The sequence below is a fragment of the Oryza glaberrima genome, chromosome 6 (assembly GCF_000147395.1).
Source record: "Oryza glaberrima chromosome 6, OglaRS2, whole genome shotgun sequence".
Lineage (NCBI taxonomy): Eukaryota > Viridiplantae > Streptophyta > Magnoliopsida > Poales > Poaceae > Oryza > Oryza glaberrima.
The window spans coordinates 19,921,325-19,938,639 of NC_068331.1; the positions used below are offsets into that span (position 1 = coordinate 19,921,325).

General features: G+C 42.7%; 1 protein-coding gene across 1 annotated transcript; it reads right to left on the minus strand.

Moving 5' to 3' along the window:
• Positions 1 to 8,955: 8,955 nt before the first annotated feature.
• On the minus strand, positions 8,956 to 10,652 carry LOC127776029 (exopolygalacturonase-like). The gene is made up of 2 exons (XM_052302347.1): positions 10,114 to 10,652; positions 8,956 to 10,009 (listed from the first exon to the last, which is right to left on the minus strand). The coding sequence occupies exons 1-2, from the start codon at positions 10,603 to 10,605 to the stop codon at positions 9,263 to 9,265; spliced, it is 1,239 nt and encodes a 412-aa protein (XP_052158307.1). The 5' UTR covers positions 10,606 to 10,652; the 3' UTR covers positions 8,956 to 9,262.
• Positions 10,653 to 17,315: the final 6,663 nt, after the last annotated feature.

The window sequence follows — 17,315 nt, forward strand, 5'->3', positions numbered from 1 at the left end:
GTGAGATGATTCAAGATGAAAGGAATTTTTGCAACTTTTGTTATGACTCTTGGGAATTTGTTTTCAAAATAAAATTGTTTTAAAAGCTCAATCCTCTAATTGACTTCATTTTATACCCACCAAGGCCATATGCAAGTGTACCTTTGATAAACCTTATTATGCATATAACTGCTTAACATTATATTGAGCTTTGTCAAATTTATATGACTCGTGTTAGATATCTTTCATACTCTCATGATCAAGGGGTCATTTCCATTTCAATTTTTTTCCACATATATAATTAAGTTAAGCTTCTACACTGAAAGTTGGCTTTCCACAAAAGTTTTATTCAAATAAACTCCTACATTAGACTATGCTTTCTTCTCCTAGAAAAAAATTCTTGGCAAAAAGAGAAATAAAAAAAAAGGAGGAAAGGCATGGCTATAAAAAAAAAGAGAGAGGGAAATAAAGCTTGCTCCCAAAACATTGAGCAAAGTTGGAAAGAAAATATAGCCATGCCTCTTCCATATTCATGCCAAGAGAACAAAATGGAGGAGAAAGTATAGGAAAAGGGGAGAATCATTTCTTTATTCCACCATTCCACAAAATATTTTTTTTCCTTTCCCATTTTCTACCACAAATAAAGACCCTTGATCTAGGAGTATGACTGATGATCTTCTTGAGTCAATATTTTTGGCTTTGCAATATATATGATGTAGGTATGTCACCATTTATCCCTACCAAGCTCCACATTTCAGCCTTAGAATAGGGGTAAATTCTGGAACACTTTGCCTTGGTAAGGATCCAAAAAGAAAATATATATCCTTGAGAGAAAGTCAATATGAGGAAAAGAGCTTGTTTGAGAAAATTTATAAAAATCTCATGAGTCCGACAGAGAAGCAAGAAGGACTGGAATCGAGATTGTTCCATCTATCAATTACTCAAGATGGTAAGATAGCCACTGATAAAGTTCATAAGTACGGATATGGTTGTGAATGGTTTATATGCTTGGTTCATATCTTGAAGGAATTCATTCTACACTAACCTTTACTCAGGGACAAGCAAAGGGCTAAGTGTGGGGATTTTTGTTGGTGGCTGTTAAATGTCGATTTTATACCGCCAACATATGCGTAAAGTTCAAATAATAAAACATCCAACATAGTAATAGGTGCTTAATCTCACGTTTTCCACAAGTGTTGGTGTATATTTATATGCAGGGATAAAACCCGATGTTGGAAGGAAATCTAGACTAAAGTGAGGAGAAATATGTATCCATGAAAGGATGGGTTGTGAACTTTGTCAAATACCCGAGAGTCAAATAAAAATCCTGAGAAATAAACATAGGAGGATCGGGGGAGGACATGGGCCAAAGGCCAGGCCAGATGGGCCTAGCCCTGGTTCGGCCGAACCCTGGTGATCACCGTTGATCCCAGGTTTTGGCATGGATGCTCCAGATCACTCCCTGATGGCGGTTGGAGGGCACTTTGGACATTTCCCCTTCGCCAACCGTCATACCTACCTCTATATAAAGACATCACTCCCTCACTTTACTTACACACTTCCAAGCTTGAGCTGAATTATAAGAGGCTCTATTGTACTATATTGTATACTAGAATAGGAAGAGAGTAGAGTAGAAGAAGTCAGAAGAATTCCGGAGTTGTCAGTAATCTTCTCCTATTTCTTTTATTCTGTTTATTACTCTGAATTCAATATAATATTATTCCTAAGTAATTTAGATTTATCTTGTGAGAATTATCTCTTGGTTAGTTCCTAAATAGCATACGGGATTATTGTTCACTATAATCAACTAAAATATAGTGATTGCTTTGGTGAGTTATAAACACTAAAGTAGATATTAATTGCTTAGACGTAGTGTTTAGGTAATTGTTATACAGTAATTGCTGCAACTTCTTTTTGAGCTGTCTGCTCCTCGGGGCGAATTCTATGAGCCACCTCCTTCATCGGAGCCCATTTATACAACTGGCTATGAAATTCGTCACGAACTAATTAGTATGATTAGGGAAAATCCTTTTTCTGGCTTTCATCTAGAAAATCCCTACCATCATCTACGAGACATTGAACAAGTCTCCTCATGCCTTAAGATTCGCGGCATGAGACAAGAAACTGTGCGGTGGAAATTGTTTGCGTTCTCTCTTCAAGAGAGAGCAAAGCAATGGTACACCTCTACTGTTGGATGTGTAAGCGGTAGTTGGGAGAAGTTGTGAGACAGATTCTGTCTTTCCTTTTTCCCAGTTACTCGTATTACTGCCCTTCGAGTAGAAATTCTCAGTTTCAAGCAGATCAAAAGCAAATCAATCGGTGCAGCCTGTCCAGATTCACTAATTTAGCGCAGTCCGGACCAACCCTGTCCTTACCCGAATATGTGCTACTGCAACATTTCCATATAGGTTTGGATAAGGAGTCTGCATTCTATCTGGACATAACCGTCGGAGGATCGTTGATGCACAAAACGCCGTCGGAAGGAAGAACAATTATGGATCATATTCTAGAAAATACTTCCTTCATGATGCAATCTGATGAACCCCAACCGGAGGCATACGTGCCCAAAATAGAGGAACCTCTAACGATCGAGCCGCTCACTGAACCATCCACTTCTGCTAGCTCGATTGATGAGAAGGTTGCTAAGCAGCCGTTCGTCGAGAATGAAGAAATTCAGACTCCGGATCGTGCCGCAATTCTGTTCAGGGACGATTTTGACGAAGACTATGGCAATACCCTGAACTATTTTAGCAAGAAGAAATCACTTGTTCCTTTGCCACCTCCCGATCCTATGGAATTGGGCTTCCTAAGGGAAACTGTTCGGGAGTTAACATCCATAATGAGTGACGAATGGCTAAGGGAGGCAGAGCTTTCATCCGAAGTAATTCGGATAAATACCGCTCCCCGAATCATTCCTTGCCATCTGAAAGGGAACGACATCGGTATTCTCTACAGTCCAACTATCGGGGCCAATCTCGTCTCCGAGTCTTTTGCATTCGCTTATTTATGGCAATTGTATTTATTAATTAGGATTTTAATGTCGGTTTAAATTAAAGACATGGTATGAGTCCTCCATGTGGACTTGTTTGTTGTTTTTATCTTTAGGAAAGTTTGAGTCACGTCCATAATAAACAAGTTTTGTATTCTAGGTATAAATATAAACCCAAGATCATTATAAAACAGGATGAACTTCCAATAAATACAACTTTCGGCGCATCACCACCTTTTTCTTTAAGTTTTAGACAAGTTTTTGCTTCGAGTCGGGGCATCGGTTGTGATCTCTCGACAAGAGGTAACTTATCTCGATGGTTTGCATTAATGGGGCTATTGCGTCGCTTTAGATGTAATGGTCTCATTTTTGTAGCTATCGTTTATCATATATCTTACTTAATCTAGTCTAGTATCTCGATTTAGTATCGGCTGAGACTCGCTTTAGGTTTATACTGGTATTGGCTAAATTACCTCGCTAGATTAGATTAGTTAAGGTATCTACCATCCTGAAAATTAGTTAATTACTTGATTATTTAGACTTTAGGTTTCTTTACATACTTTGAGATGCATCAACCCTAGTCTTGTCTAGAACCCTAAAAACTAACCTGTAATTAATCATAATTAGGGATAGTATCGGAGTTTCAGCTGATCTTATCTAATATATAATATTGCATGCTATATATATATATATATATGTATAGGTAAATTAACTGGTGCTACATGGAGTATGGGCTCCAACAATATCCACCGTATATGTGCTTTGAGATTTGTGCTGCTCAAACCGGAGTATTAGACATATTAACGGGTTAAACCCGATTAGATCTTTCCATTTTTAGTGTACCCGCATGATTTGCATGCATGCATGTATTGCAGGACGTGATTGCCTTTCCATATAAACGTACTCACATCGTTTCCATATAAGCAAACATGTACGTAATAATTTCCTTTCGATTGCATGATAATTTATTTCCATATATGATGCATACTTTCCTTTTTTTTTTTGCACATGCTCACATCGTTTCCCTATGATTGTGTGAATTTATTTCCATATCTGAGATGACACTGAATCAAATCCACAAATTTTGAGTAATTCCACTAATTAGGTTGTAATTGATTTATTTCCATCAATACCGATTAATATTTTCTACTTTTTGTGTACATATAAAATGGTATGACATTTCATTTTTTACACACTCCACTGTCCAGTCCACGCTATTACCCTGCCGGCCGGACGTCGGTGAGCTTTTCATCCCTGCCGGTTGTCTGCAAGGTTTCGTTGCCGTTGCTAGTCATCCATTTGCTTCGTAACCACGCCGTTACATGCCGCGCGCCGGTCGTTCGCAAGGTTCGTTGTCGCCGCCGCAGGTCGCCCGTGAGGAGGTTCATCGCTACTGTCACTGACGGTCGCCACGCGTGGTTCGTGTGTAATTCGTTTCAATTTATTCTTATATTTTGACAAGTCCCTGTTCTACCGTTTTCGCAGATTGAGTACTGTAACAATTTCATTTCGTTGTCAAGACCTTAAGATGGGAATGCATCCTACTAATAAGTTTTTGGTTTGTCTTCCTAGTGAGCCAAAGACTGTACATACGTATGTTGCCCTGGGATCATGTGGAGAAGATGGTCGTGGGCAGAAGAAACACCAGTTGGATGCACGCGCTAAGAGCTAGTGTATTAACACAAGTTTTTTAAAACTGATGTTCTTTACAGTGTATTAACATGAAATTTGCACGTTGTAATCATGCAAATTAATACAGAATATTTTGGTACTATGTATATACCTACCATCCTACTATTCCATAAATATCAGCACCTACTTAATCTACATTGGTAGAATATACATAGCACACGAGGCTTATATACCTACATCTATAAATAGATAGGTATATACCCAACTAGATTTATATACTTACATCTACATGTATCTAATTACATCTGGCCAAGCTATCTAGCTAGAGTATAAAAAAACTTAACTAAAAGGCCTAGCTAGCTTCAAATTCAGTTCAAGAAAAAAAAAGCTACTTGAAAATTAAACTTTTTTGACGCGCATTTGGAAGGGAACGACGTCGGTATTCTCTACAGTCCAACTGTCGGGGCCAACCTCGTCTCCGAGTCTTTTGCATTCGCTTATTTATGGCAATTGTATTTATTAATTAGGATTTTAATGTCGGTTTAAATTAAAGACATGGTATGAGTCCTCCATGTGGACTTGTTTGTTGTTTTTATCTTTAGGAAAGTTTGAGTCATGTCCATAATAGACAAGTTTTTTGTACTCTAGGTATAAATATAAACCCAAGATCATTATAAAACAGGACGAACTTCCAATAAATACAACTTTCAGCGCATCGCCACCTTTTTCTTTAAGTTTTAGACAAGTTTTTGCTTCGAGTCGGGACAACGGTTGTAATCTCTCGACAAGAGGTAACTTGTCCCAATGGTTTGCATTATTGGGGCTATTGCATCGCTTTAGATGTATTGGTCTCATTTTTATAGCTATCGTTTATCATATATCTTACTTAATCTAGTCTAGTATCTCGATTTAGTATCGGCTGAGACTCGCTTTAGGTTTGTACTGGTATCGGCTAAATTGCCTTGCTAGATTAGATTAGCTAAGGTATCTACCATCCTGAAAATTGGTTAATTACTTGATTGTTTAGACTTTAGGTTTCTTTACATACTTTGAGTTGCATCAACCCTAGTCTTGTCTAGAACCCTAAAAAACTAACCTGGAATTAATCATAATTAGGGATAGTATCAGAGTTTCAGTTGATCTTATCTAATATATAATATTGCATGCTTTTAGTTTGTTTTATATATATATTTTCCATTTATAGAGGTAGATCACTTTATATATCAAGTCTTAGTCAATCACGGTTAGATCATTGTATCTAAGATTGGTCATTATTCGGTATATTTATCTAGATCGATTTGCCTATATAAGTTTGTACTAGAGTAATAGCCCGTATTCTATCTATTCTGCTCTAAATATTGGATAATCAGCTATTTTATAATATTACCTAAATCAAATTGACAAAAACCAAAAGGGTAATATTACAGCCAATGGGACATATTTAGGGTTTTGCTTTATCTATTGGATCATGAACACACAACCAATCTGGTCTGACTGTAACGGCTAGGTCTTAGCGATACGTCATCAGCTTATTAGCCGATCTGCTATCGTGCAGCTAACTATATTTTCTATTTTCCTTGTTAGTTCCAGGATCAAACCAGCTGACACGCTCTTGACACTCAAGGTAACCCTTGGTCCTGCACTAGAGTAAAGCAAATCTCCTAGGCTGCTGTGTTTCGCATCAACACGTTGATGGTGGTGCCAGGGCGGGGTGTGTTAGATTTACCCTTTGTTGACGGTTGTTACCGACAAAATTTCGACCGTCAATATAGCTAAAATAATGGAGAACTAGCTATGCTTACAATGCATGCTTATTTCTAAATAATATATTTCCACTTGTACTTGGAGAATAACATGTTGCAAGAATTTATCAAATAAAATAAAGAGAAAGTGGAGAAAACCTCACTCCTAAACAAGAAAATGGATAAGATGGGCCCACAAGTCAGGTGCAACCGTCAGAAACCGACTTTAACTGCCACAACCGCCTAAGGGACCCACTTGTTAGCGACCTGCCGAAACTGGTTGTCTGCTGGGCTGGCCCAAGTTCGACCGAACCCCTGGTTCGGCTGAACCCTAGTGGCGTCGGCTCCGGCTGGCCCTCCACATGGACGTCCAGGATCACTCCTCAATGACGGTTACAAGGGCAAAACCGACATTGCGCATAGCTAAAACCGTCATACGGGCCCTATAAAAGGAGGAGCTCATTCACTCTCTCAACACACTCAAGCATGTTAAATTCCTCTTCATACTTTAGTATTAGTAGTATAGTGCTAAGTGGAGTACAATAGAATAGTGTTCAGAAGTCCTCGGAGTCTTTGGAAAAGTTTTCGGTATGGCTCTAGCAGCTCTTGTAATCTCTTATGTAATACTTTCCAAATTTCCGAATTAATGAAGTACTCTTCTTTATATATCTTCGGTACTTTATTTAGTTTGAGTACTGGTCTTATTTTATATCTGCATTATGATAATTGTGTGGGTAGCCTACCAGAGAGGTGTAATGGTGCGGGTTTAATGTCTGTATCAGTTACTCTATGTCGGTCATGCGGGTATAGAGTAGTATTTAACAATATAAGCATGATGCTTAGATTATTAAGTATCATTAATTGGGCATATATGTTGCGGGATAGTAGAGGTGGGCCGCTGATGGTGACAGCTCAGTATGGGTATTCCTCCACGTTAGTATATATTCCTAAGACAAATTCCTGGGGAGTGTACTCCTCCGTATTTAGCCTCGGTTGGACGGCCATGACAAGTTGTTGTAAGAAACTCGGCAACCTGTGGTGGTCTCTCGAAGTACCAGGAGGACACTGTTAGGGTTATTGGCCACACAATTGTACATTAGCAGATGTAAGTTAGGATTTGAGTGTATACTAAAAGTATAGGAATTGAGTGCTTTCTATTTCTTCGTCTACTTAGTTAGAATTATTTTGTTATCAGGATTGAATAGCTTTGCTTCGTGTCACTCTACCTTATATTATATTTAACCCCTGCTTAGGCTCTGACAATTATAAGTAATATATGTATAAAGTGCATTAGTAAAGTTCACTCTTATTATCTTCCCTTGGGATTAAAAATATGATACCTTGGAATACTTCCGTGTGAAATGCTACAATGGTATATCCGTGCGCTTGCGGATTAATTCTGTAACCATAAATATACCAGGACCATTTCTGACGACATTGCTGGAATGAATATTTCTAGCAATGTTGTTAAGAAATACCAACACCCCCTCCCCCCCTCCTCTAACACTATAGTTACTTCTGAAAGTACATCTAGGTCCTTAGTGTGTTAGTCTATTTTGGATGATTCATAACCCGACCAAAGAAGGGCCTAACATGAATGTATGACGACCCTTACAAATGCAAACAAGGCTAAAAGACTAAAGAAGTTTAAATTTATTTTTTATTTCAAATTGAGTCATAGGAAAAGCTGCATATTATGAGGGTTTCAAGTCAATATCAACATTTGTGTTTCCATACGCTCAATATTCCTTCGGTCTTTAGAGAGAAGGTGACATTGCGCAACACCCGCATGGGAAAATAGGCTTAGTATAGCTTCTAGATCCAAAGTTCCATCAATTGCAATCAGGACCTCCAATCAAAGCTCTCTATATGTTGAGGAAGGGCGATCAGAAGTTCCTCGATGGACATCATACAAAGTCTGGATTGGTGCTCCTCATCAAGACAGAGAGGGTTGATCGAACGATTCAATGGATGCCATGGATTAGAAGTTCTAATATGCCTGATTAGACCCTTTGACATTCAAATTTATTGTCAGTAACGACTAATTTTAGTGTAGGTCAAGTATTTAATAGTTACCACCCCTCTTTGGATGGCTTGTTGTTTGACCTATCAGACCTACTTCCTTAGCCTCCATTAGGATTAACACGAAATCCACCTTCTATCTTGAGCTAGGTATATATTGCATCTTGAGCACTTCTGGATTGCTATCTGACCTTCATCTGTCAGCTTGTTACTCTTCAAGGTTCTCTTCCTAATTGATTAGGCGTCACCCTCAAGCTATTTCTCTTTTGCATAGCCCACAAAAGTTTGTGAGTAAGTTACTCCACATTTAAAAGGAAGTGGAATACCTGGTGAATGAATATGAGTTGGTTGCTAGGAGGTTGATTTGGTAGAGCAAGCTGCACCGGAGATTAGTACCTAGCCCTAGCTCCATCTTCCTTCACCTTGTAAATCAACCTCCCTGCCCCGCCGCCCCCTTCAGCCACCTCAAAGTGTCAGTGCCCCGTTCGGCCCTTTCTCCTGAGTCTCCTCCCGTAAGAGCATGACTGAATGCACCGGCAAAGCAACCAAATCCACCATCGCAACCAGAGGTATACATTGCTAATAGTTGCTATTATGTGATGTATGCTCCATCTAGTTTGAGATAATGTGATTGAAAGAGTCTTGAGGATTGTATATGTCACCTAGATGGATGAATAGGTATTTCCAAAAATTTCTTAAACTTACAACAGCTTAGAACTAACTGGATAGTCTGGTACCACTGCAGACAATCTGACTATAGAGCAGTCGGATAGTCCGACAGCATCAGAACAATCCAATCAGAGCATCGCCAGAGAAAAACTATAAGTGCCTGGAAAATAGAAATAGAAATGAAAAAATAATGGTGGTGTGGTGGTAGGATGTAGCGTGGGTTGATCGTTTAGAAGCAGGACAGCTCCTTGAGGCAGCCGGTGGCAGTGCCCTTGGCATTCTTGCAGACGGCCATGGTCTTGTTGTTTGTGCCAGAGTACTCGACCTTGATGTCATTCAAGGTGACGCCGGTGCACGGCAGTTTGTCGGAGCAGAGGAGGCTAACGGCCTCGGGCGTGGAGGAGGTGCCGGTGATGTTCTTGAAGGTGATGTCCTTGATGGTGACCTTGGAGTTGCCGTTGGCGGTGCAGATCTTGTTGGGGCAGTACTTCATGTCGATGATGATGGGGTTAGCAACGTCCTCCATCTTGATGTTCTCGTAGGTAAACTTGGAGGCGGTGAGCACCGAGGCGGCGTCCTCATAGGACTTGATCCGGACGCCATTGGTGGACTTCTTGAGCACGCAGTTCTTGACGGTAACATCCGTCACATCCTTCTCGTCCTTGTACCTACCCAGGCTGCCGACGCTGATGCCGTGGCCAGGACCGCAGGTGACGCCGGAGATGTTGACGCCCTCGGTGCCGGGGCCGATGGAGATGCAATCATCGCCGGTGCCGATGACCGTGTCAATGATGCTGATCTTGGAGGAGTCGCCCATATGGATGCCGTCCGTGTTCGGGCTGTCCCCCGGCGCGGTGATGGTCACGTCCTTGATGGTGATGTTCTTACTCTTGAACACGTTCATGTGGAAGAACTTGGGGTTCACCAGAGAGATGCCGCTGATGAGACCGTTGTTCACGAAGTCCAGCACCAAAGTCTGCACATATATTTATATCCATGGATCATACCAAATGGTCGATCAAATAAATAATTAATGCGTATGTCTCGATGGATCGATCACAGGAAAGCATGCATGCATACGTTGGGGAGGATCTTGCAGTCGTATTTCTTGGCGCAGGAGTTCTTGCTCCAGACGGCGGCGCCCTGGCCGTCGAGCTTGCCCTTGCCGCTGATTTCGAGGCTTTCGAGGTGCATGATCTCGATCCAGTTCGACTTGAATAAGGCGAGGTCGGTGGAGCCGAGCAGGTTTCCGTCGAGCTGGATGACGATGTCGCCCTTGCATGGCCCGGTGAAGTTGAGGGGACCCGTCAAGAAGTCGCCCTTGGGGACGACGATCGTCTGCTTGCCGGTGCCAGCGCACGCCGCCGTCCACGCCTCGTTGACCGCCTTGGTGCTGTCTGTCTTGCCGTCGCCCTTGCCGCCCAGCTTCAACACGTCGTGGGTGCTACCGCCGCCGCCCCCCGAGGCGGTGGCCGGCCCCTCCGCCTTCGCGCCCTCCTCCTTGGGGTAGTCCTTCGCGTGCGCCGCCACGCACACCATCGCCAGCAGGAACAGGGCACGGACGAACCCCATCTTTCTTATTCACTCTAGATGTTTCTCTCCTTCTTCCTCTCTTCGCCACTGGTGGGATGATCTGGGAGGAGTAGGAGAATATATGGTGCCGCCAACTGCTATGTTAAGGAGCGCCAATTTTAGCGTTTGCATTTCCTCGCGCCATCGCTAACCTCTGGACGGTGTGTGTGTCCATGCATGTCCTGTAGCTAGGCGCATGATCTCTTCTTTGTCGTTGAGACGTTGACAACACTTGAACCTCTTTTTGTTTCCCAAATGGCGCACATACATAATTACTAGAGTTTTGCTACAGGCTTCATTCAACTAGCATAGCAAGGTGGTCCGTGCAAATGTACGGCTAGCATCGAAGCAAAATTATGTTACGATGCAGAATTATTAAATTATTCTAGCATAAAATTTTAATTGTAATTAACCTCGTATTGTGTTCTATATGAACTAATTTTTGTTAGTAAATTGTCTTACTACTTGAACTCTCGTTTCTCTTTTTATATCCAATTAATGTATGAACTTCTAGCCTCTAGAGAGAATGTGATGCTTACTTTTCATGCTAGCTTAATAATATAGCTAGTTGGGTGGCCTGCGCAATTGCGCGGCTAGCAACCCATACAAAATTATCTACTTTCTATATATGATTTTACTTAAATTTTGTTAAATAGATAACTCGTTATCTTAGTACTTTGAAAGACTGAACTTTATCATCCAATTGTTTCTAATTTTATATTTTTATAACTCACGCCAATCGCTACCGCTTGTTCCATTGTCACCCCTTTATTTATTTGTCGATCTACCACTGTTTTTATTCATCCTCCTTAAAACCTTTAAAAATTGGACCTTGTAGTTTTTAGAGTTCATTGTCTCGTTGGTTGTCATTTTTATAATTATTAAAAATTCCGTCAAACACCATAACAGTACTCCTCTACGGCCCGCCCGTTGCGTCCTCTCTTTATTGTCACCGGGGTTTTAAAAATCGAACATAACTATAACTATCATTTGGGTTCATTTTTTATTTTGTAAAAGTCCCGTCAAACTGTCAGCGACTTTACCACTGTACTCCCCTATCTATTGTCATTGAGATTTATGATTATCATTAGGGTTTATTTTTTACTTTCTATAAGACCCGTCAACCACTGTGACTGTGCTGTTAATGGCCTACCCATTGTCCCTCCTCTTAATCGTCGTTGAGATTCTATTTGGGGTTTTGCTTATAACTTTAGATGTCCCATCAACTGCCACCACTCTACTCCTTTACAGCTCTATTGCTTCTCCCCTCATTTGTCATTGTTGTGTTCTACATGGACTTTTTTAAAAAAAAATTCCACATCTTTCACTATGATATTTTTTAAAAATTGTATTCCTACTTGGACTCTTATAGTTATTTTTGTATTTTTGGAATTTATTTTATTTGTTATTCCGAATTTTAATTAATCTTGTCATGTGTTCTATATGGTCTCTTTTTCAATAGTCTTTATTTTTTATTACGAATTTCAGTTACTTATAAATTGTATTCCTTGTTAAACTTTTATTTTTTTTATAATTTCTGAATTTATTTTATTTTTTAATTCAAATTTTAATTAATCTCGTATTGTGTTCTATATGGACTATTATTTCAATATTCCTTATTTTTTATTCTCAATTTTAGTTGTTTCAAAATCGTATTCCTAGTTGAACTCTATTTTTTATTATTCTAACAATTTTCTAATTAACTTTATTTTTATTTAGAATTTTAATTAATCTTGTATCGGGTTCTTATATGGACTCTTCTTCTAATATTGCTTACTTTTAATTTCGAATTTCAGTTATTTCTATATTGTATTCCTATTTGAACTATCCTTCTCTTTTCTAATTTCAGAATTTATTTTATTTTTAATTCCGGGTTTTAATTAATGTCATATTTGTTCTATATGGACCCTTCTTTAGATATTAGTTATTTTTAATTCCGATTTCAGATAATTCTAAATTGTATTCCTAGTTAGACTTTTTTTTTCTAATTTCAGAATTTATTTTATTTTTAATTCCGAATTTTAATTAATGTGGTTCTATATGGACTCTTCTTCCAATATTAGTTATTTTTAATTCCGAATTTCAGATATTTCTAAATTGTGTTCAACTTGAACTCTTCTTTTCTTTTTCTTCGATTAATGTGAAAATTTCTAACCTCCACAGCGAACGTGGTGCCTTTTTTCAAGGTTGTTTTCATAACATAATAGATAGATATAAAATAGATTATATGGTGCACATTGGCACTTATATCAATCTAGAAAACATTGGCATTATTGATGAGCGTCATGGTCCTATATGCCACAGTTAAACCTGTGAGTAAGTATTAGATAAGGTATCACATCTATACTTGGAATCATAACGCCCTGAAATACCACATACCTAATATTGTGCGGAAACGTATACGCAATTATGAAAATACAATGGATAATTAAGAACATAGTAGAGTGGTACGTTGTTGGACTCCGATTCGTGAAAGGCAAGTTTATATCTATTTGTGCCCTACTTAGAGTATCCGAGTTCTATTCGAAGAGAAAGTTGTCTAGTCGTATATATACAAAGCCCCACAAGAGGGTAGGACATTGAATCACAAGCCCTAGCCACCCGCCACATTGAGTAACAGGCGGGAGGAAGTCAATGGCTAGCCGTTGATTACATGTCGTCGAATAGTTCTTGGCTAATCCTAGTCTGGCAAGACGCTATTCGTTGATGCGCCACCAACTTCCACCAACTGTTGATGCTGGTAAGGGTCAACGCTGGCCCGGTCTACAGCCCATGTGGTGGCGCTTACGTGGCTAGGTCATGGCCCATAGGCAGCAAACCACACCGCGCCCCCTCGTGTCCTCGCTTATAGGCAACGCCATAGCTTTAGCTGGCTTGTGTGGCCTGCTAAGCCTAAAAGGTCCTTGCCCCTCTTCCTCTCTCTCCCCCGGCCCAACAATCTCCTCCCACTCAAACAAAGTCTACTTTACATCCTCCCTCTACCCAATCCAACCAACCCCACCTATCCTTTTCTTTTTCTTTCACAGAAAACCTTTAATTTTGTTTCTAATTCTAGAAAAACCTTGTAATATTTCAAACTTCATATCTCCCTATTGGTAACTCCGATCAACCTCTTTCAAGTCTCTAATTTTTTTAAAAAATGAGATATTGCTAATGGCATGATTAGTTATTAATAATGGTATTTTATGTTTAGTTTTGCTTGGTTTTATTTGTTTCCTGTGTAGTCCACGTCGACGAAAATTAGTCTAGACAAGCAAGTTCGAAGATTTTGAAAATGAAGACAGAGGCAAGTCATTATTTGATCATATTGCTCCTAGCCTATAATTTTTAAAAAAAAATAAAAAAAATGCATTCCTAGTGTGCATGATAAATATGACTGGCCCTAGTTCACGAAACAAACTAACAAACCTACCTAATAGTTGCACTATACCTATAGGATGTTGATTAGGGTTATCCTTTGTCGCTCCCCCTAATGGTACCTCGGCAACCATGCCCCGAGCATAGGTGTCGACAATACCACACACTTCACACTTGCTTGTTGATATAGGAAAATGGGTTTATAAACCTTTGAAAACTCGATTGGTGGTGTCAGCGTGTTTGCAAATCACAATTTGTTTTCAAAAATCCATGATGAAAAGTGGACGCCATGGTGGTGATGCTCTACCTTGTGTGCCAATAGTTGATAAATGTTGGGATGAGAAGATGTGAGTTGATATGATGCACTAGGCACACATTAAATTTTAGGGAAATTTTGCTACAGGACACTTGTTATGTGTGGTTTTAGCACTAGGACACTGCCCAAACTCATTTTTGGGGGAAAACACTCCATAAACGTGGTAATTTGCCAGTGGACACCGCGCCGATTAAAATAATACTTTCCGGTTGGGGAGGAGAGAGAAATCACGTGAAATGTCAAAAATGCCCTTGTCCCACATGTCATCTCTATATCCTATCTCCCTCCTCATCTCTCTCTCTTTTCTCTCTCAGAGAGCGCTGGCACGGGGTGGCGTCGATTGCGGCGGAGATGCCGTCGCGCTCTCACGGGGTGGCGTCGGGCGCAGCGGAGATGGCAAGGACGGCGGCCGGCGGAGGGGAGTGGGGCGGCGGCGGCGGTGGATGAGCGTGCGGCTGGCGGAGCGGGAGCGTCGGCCGAGCGAAGTGGCAGCGGCGGCGAGCGAGCGCACGGTAGGCGGCAGCTAGCGGCGGCGAGCGAGCGCGCGACAGGAACCGCGGTGGCGGGTGGCTGGCGAGAGTGGCGCGCACCCCATGGCGACGGTGATGGCGATGCAAGCTCCCACGTCGGCTGATCTCTCCAACGGTGGCGGTGGCGGCGTCGGGCTAGCGGCTGGGCTCGCCGGGGAGGTGGCAACGGCGGCGGCCTGAGAGTAAGAAGACGAGGTGGGCGGGCGCCTTGGCCTGGCTGTCGCGGACCTCGTGGAGTTAGAGGTGGATGGCGCAGGCGCCAAACGGGTTGGCCTCGGGGTGGCCGCCGTGTTCCTCGAAGGCGGCGCGGAGGCGGCCGACGAGCACGTCAAGGCTGCCCCACGCCTCGCGGAGCGGGCACGGGCACGATGCCGGCGGCGAGGGGTGGCTCCGCCGGCCGCACGCTTGTCCACCGCCGCCGCCGCCCACTCCACTCCGCCGGCCGCCGTCCTCGCCATCTCCGCCGCGACCGACGCCACCCCGTCCGAGCGCGCTCTGAGAGAGAAAAGAGACAGAGATAGGAGATAGAGCTGACATGTGGGCCCAAGGTCATTTTTGACATTTCACGCGATTTCTCTCTCCTTCCCAACCGGAAAGTATTATTTTAATCAGCGCGGTGTCCACTGGCAAATTACCACGTTTATGGAGTGTTTTCCCCCAAAAGTGAGTTTGGGCAGTGTTCTAGGGCTAAAACCACACATAACAAGTGTCCTGTAGCAAAATTTCCCTAAATTTTAACATGTTGGGCACGGTTGATTGGTGACATCCTAGATTCCTAGATAGAAGATGGTCGAGATTTGTCTGATACTCGATTCAGAGAGAACCCTTTTGTGTGGCATGATGTATCCTCGGTTAGCTTTGGAAAGGCCTTGTCGCGAACCCCCTACTTGGCCAGTGATAAGGTAAGATCACATCTTGTGAGTAAAGTGCACACCCTCTGCAGAGGTTACCAAACTGTTCGAACAACCATGCATATGGTTATGGGCGAATGGAAGGTGATTCCTCTAGCGTAGGTTTGCTTGCAAAGTGTTGTGACAAACATTTTGTGGGATTGGAAATCGTTACCAAAATTGGTCATGATGTCTACTGGATGACCATTACATGGTCTGAAACAGTCCTATGTGAACTGGGATGTCGAATGACATCATAGTTGAGGCTTCCCAACAGAACACGGTGTGGGCTAGAGATTTTGGACAACTGTGGGAACCAAAGATATGAGACATGAGTTGAGCTGATGGTTGATGGATATGGAAAATGAAAAGAAACTAATAAACGAGAAATAGTTGGAAACTGCCTATTGGAAGAAGTTTGTGTGTCGGTATCATGGTAGGTCGCGCGGGAGGATAGTTATTAATCAACTAAAATTTGTCTCATCTACTTGAGTTGTTGCAAAGCAACTTGTAGACAGGATCAAGGGGAGAGTTTCTTTTCGACCAAATAGGACAATTACACACTTAGAGTTTTGAAAAAGGGGCAATTGCGCATCTGACCCTGTTTTGAGAGCAAATTGCCAATTTGACCCTCTTTTTCAACTTTGCTCATTTGACCCTCTTTTTCAAAATTGAAGATACAATCTGACCCTATTCTGTTAAGGGCATGTAACAGTGTTAACTGGAGCAAAAAATGTCCAATATGCCCTTGCTTATTTGACTCTTGGGCATGGCAGCGTCATTGTTGTGGCGGCGGCGCTCGCACGGAGGAAGACGGAGGCCGGCACGTGGGAAGGGAGGGAGCGCCGCCCTTTGCGGCGCCGGAGGTCGCCGGCGTGCGGTGGGTGGGCGGTGGCATCATGCGCACGGAGGAAGGAGGCCGGCGCACAAAGGATGTGCGGTGACGGAGCTCGCCAGCACGCGGGAGAGAGATGCGGAGGACGGCGGCGAGCGGCATCCAGTGCCGGAGAACTAGCCGGCGCGGGGTCGCGCGTCGTTGTCAACCCGCAGTCCCTGAGACCACCGCCGCTCCGCCATCGCCGACCCACCGCCGTTGCTCCTCCTCATCGTCGTCGAGCAGCCGCCACTCCTTCCGCTCGGTGCAGCCGCCACTCGACGCTGCTCCTTCTGCTCGCCGCCGCTCCTTCTGCACCCTGCTGCAGCCACCGCAACCCCTTCCTCCGCGTGCGCGCCGCCCCCTCAGATCGCCGCCGCCCTCCACCTTCACAAGGGGGCCTCGGCGGGGCTCTGCTTCACGCTGCCGCCGTCGCCCCTCAGATCGTCGCCGCCCCGCCCCCTCAAATCGCCGCCGCCGCCCCAACAAATCGCCGCCGTCGCCTCCTCAGTCGCCGTCGCCCTGTGCCCCCTCAGCTCGCCGCCGCCGCACACTTTGCAGTTTGCACGAGAGAGAGCGCCCTAAACCAGAGAAGAGTGAAAGGATAGGGTTTGGAGGGTATTTTGGACATTAGGAATATTAGAAGCATTTTCTTTTTTCTTTTTAAATTCAACCCTAACGGAGTCATCGAAAGGGGGTCAGACGGGAGCTTTGTTTCTAAAATGGAGGGTCAAATAAGCAAA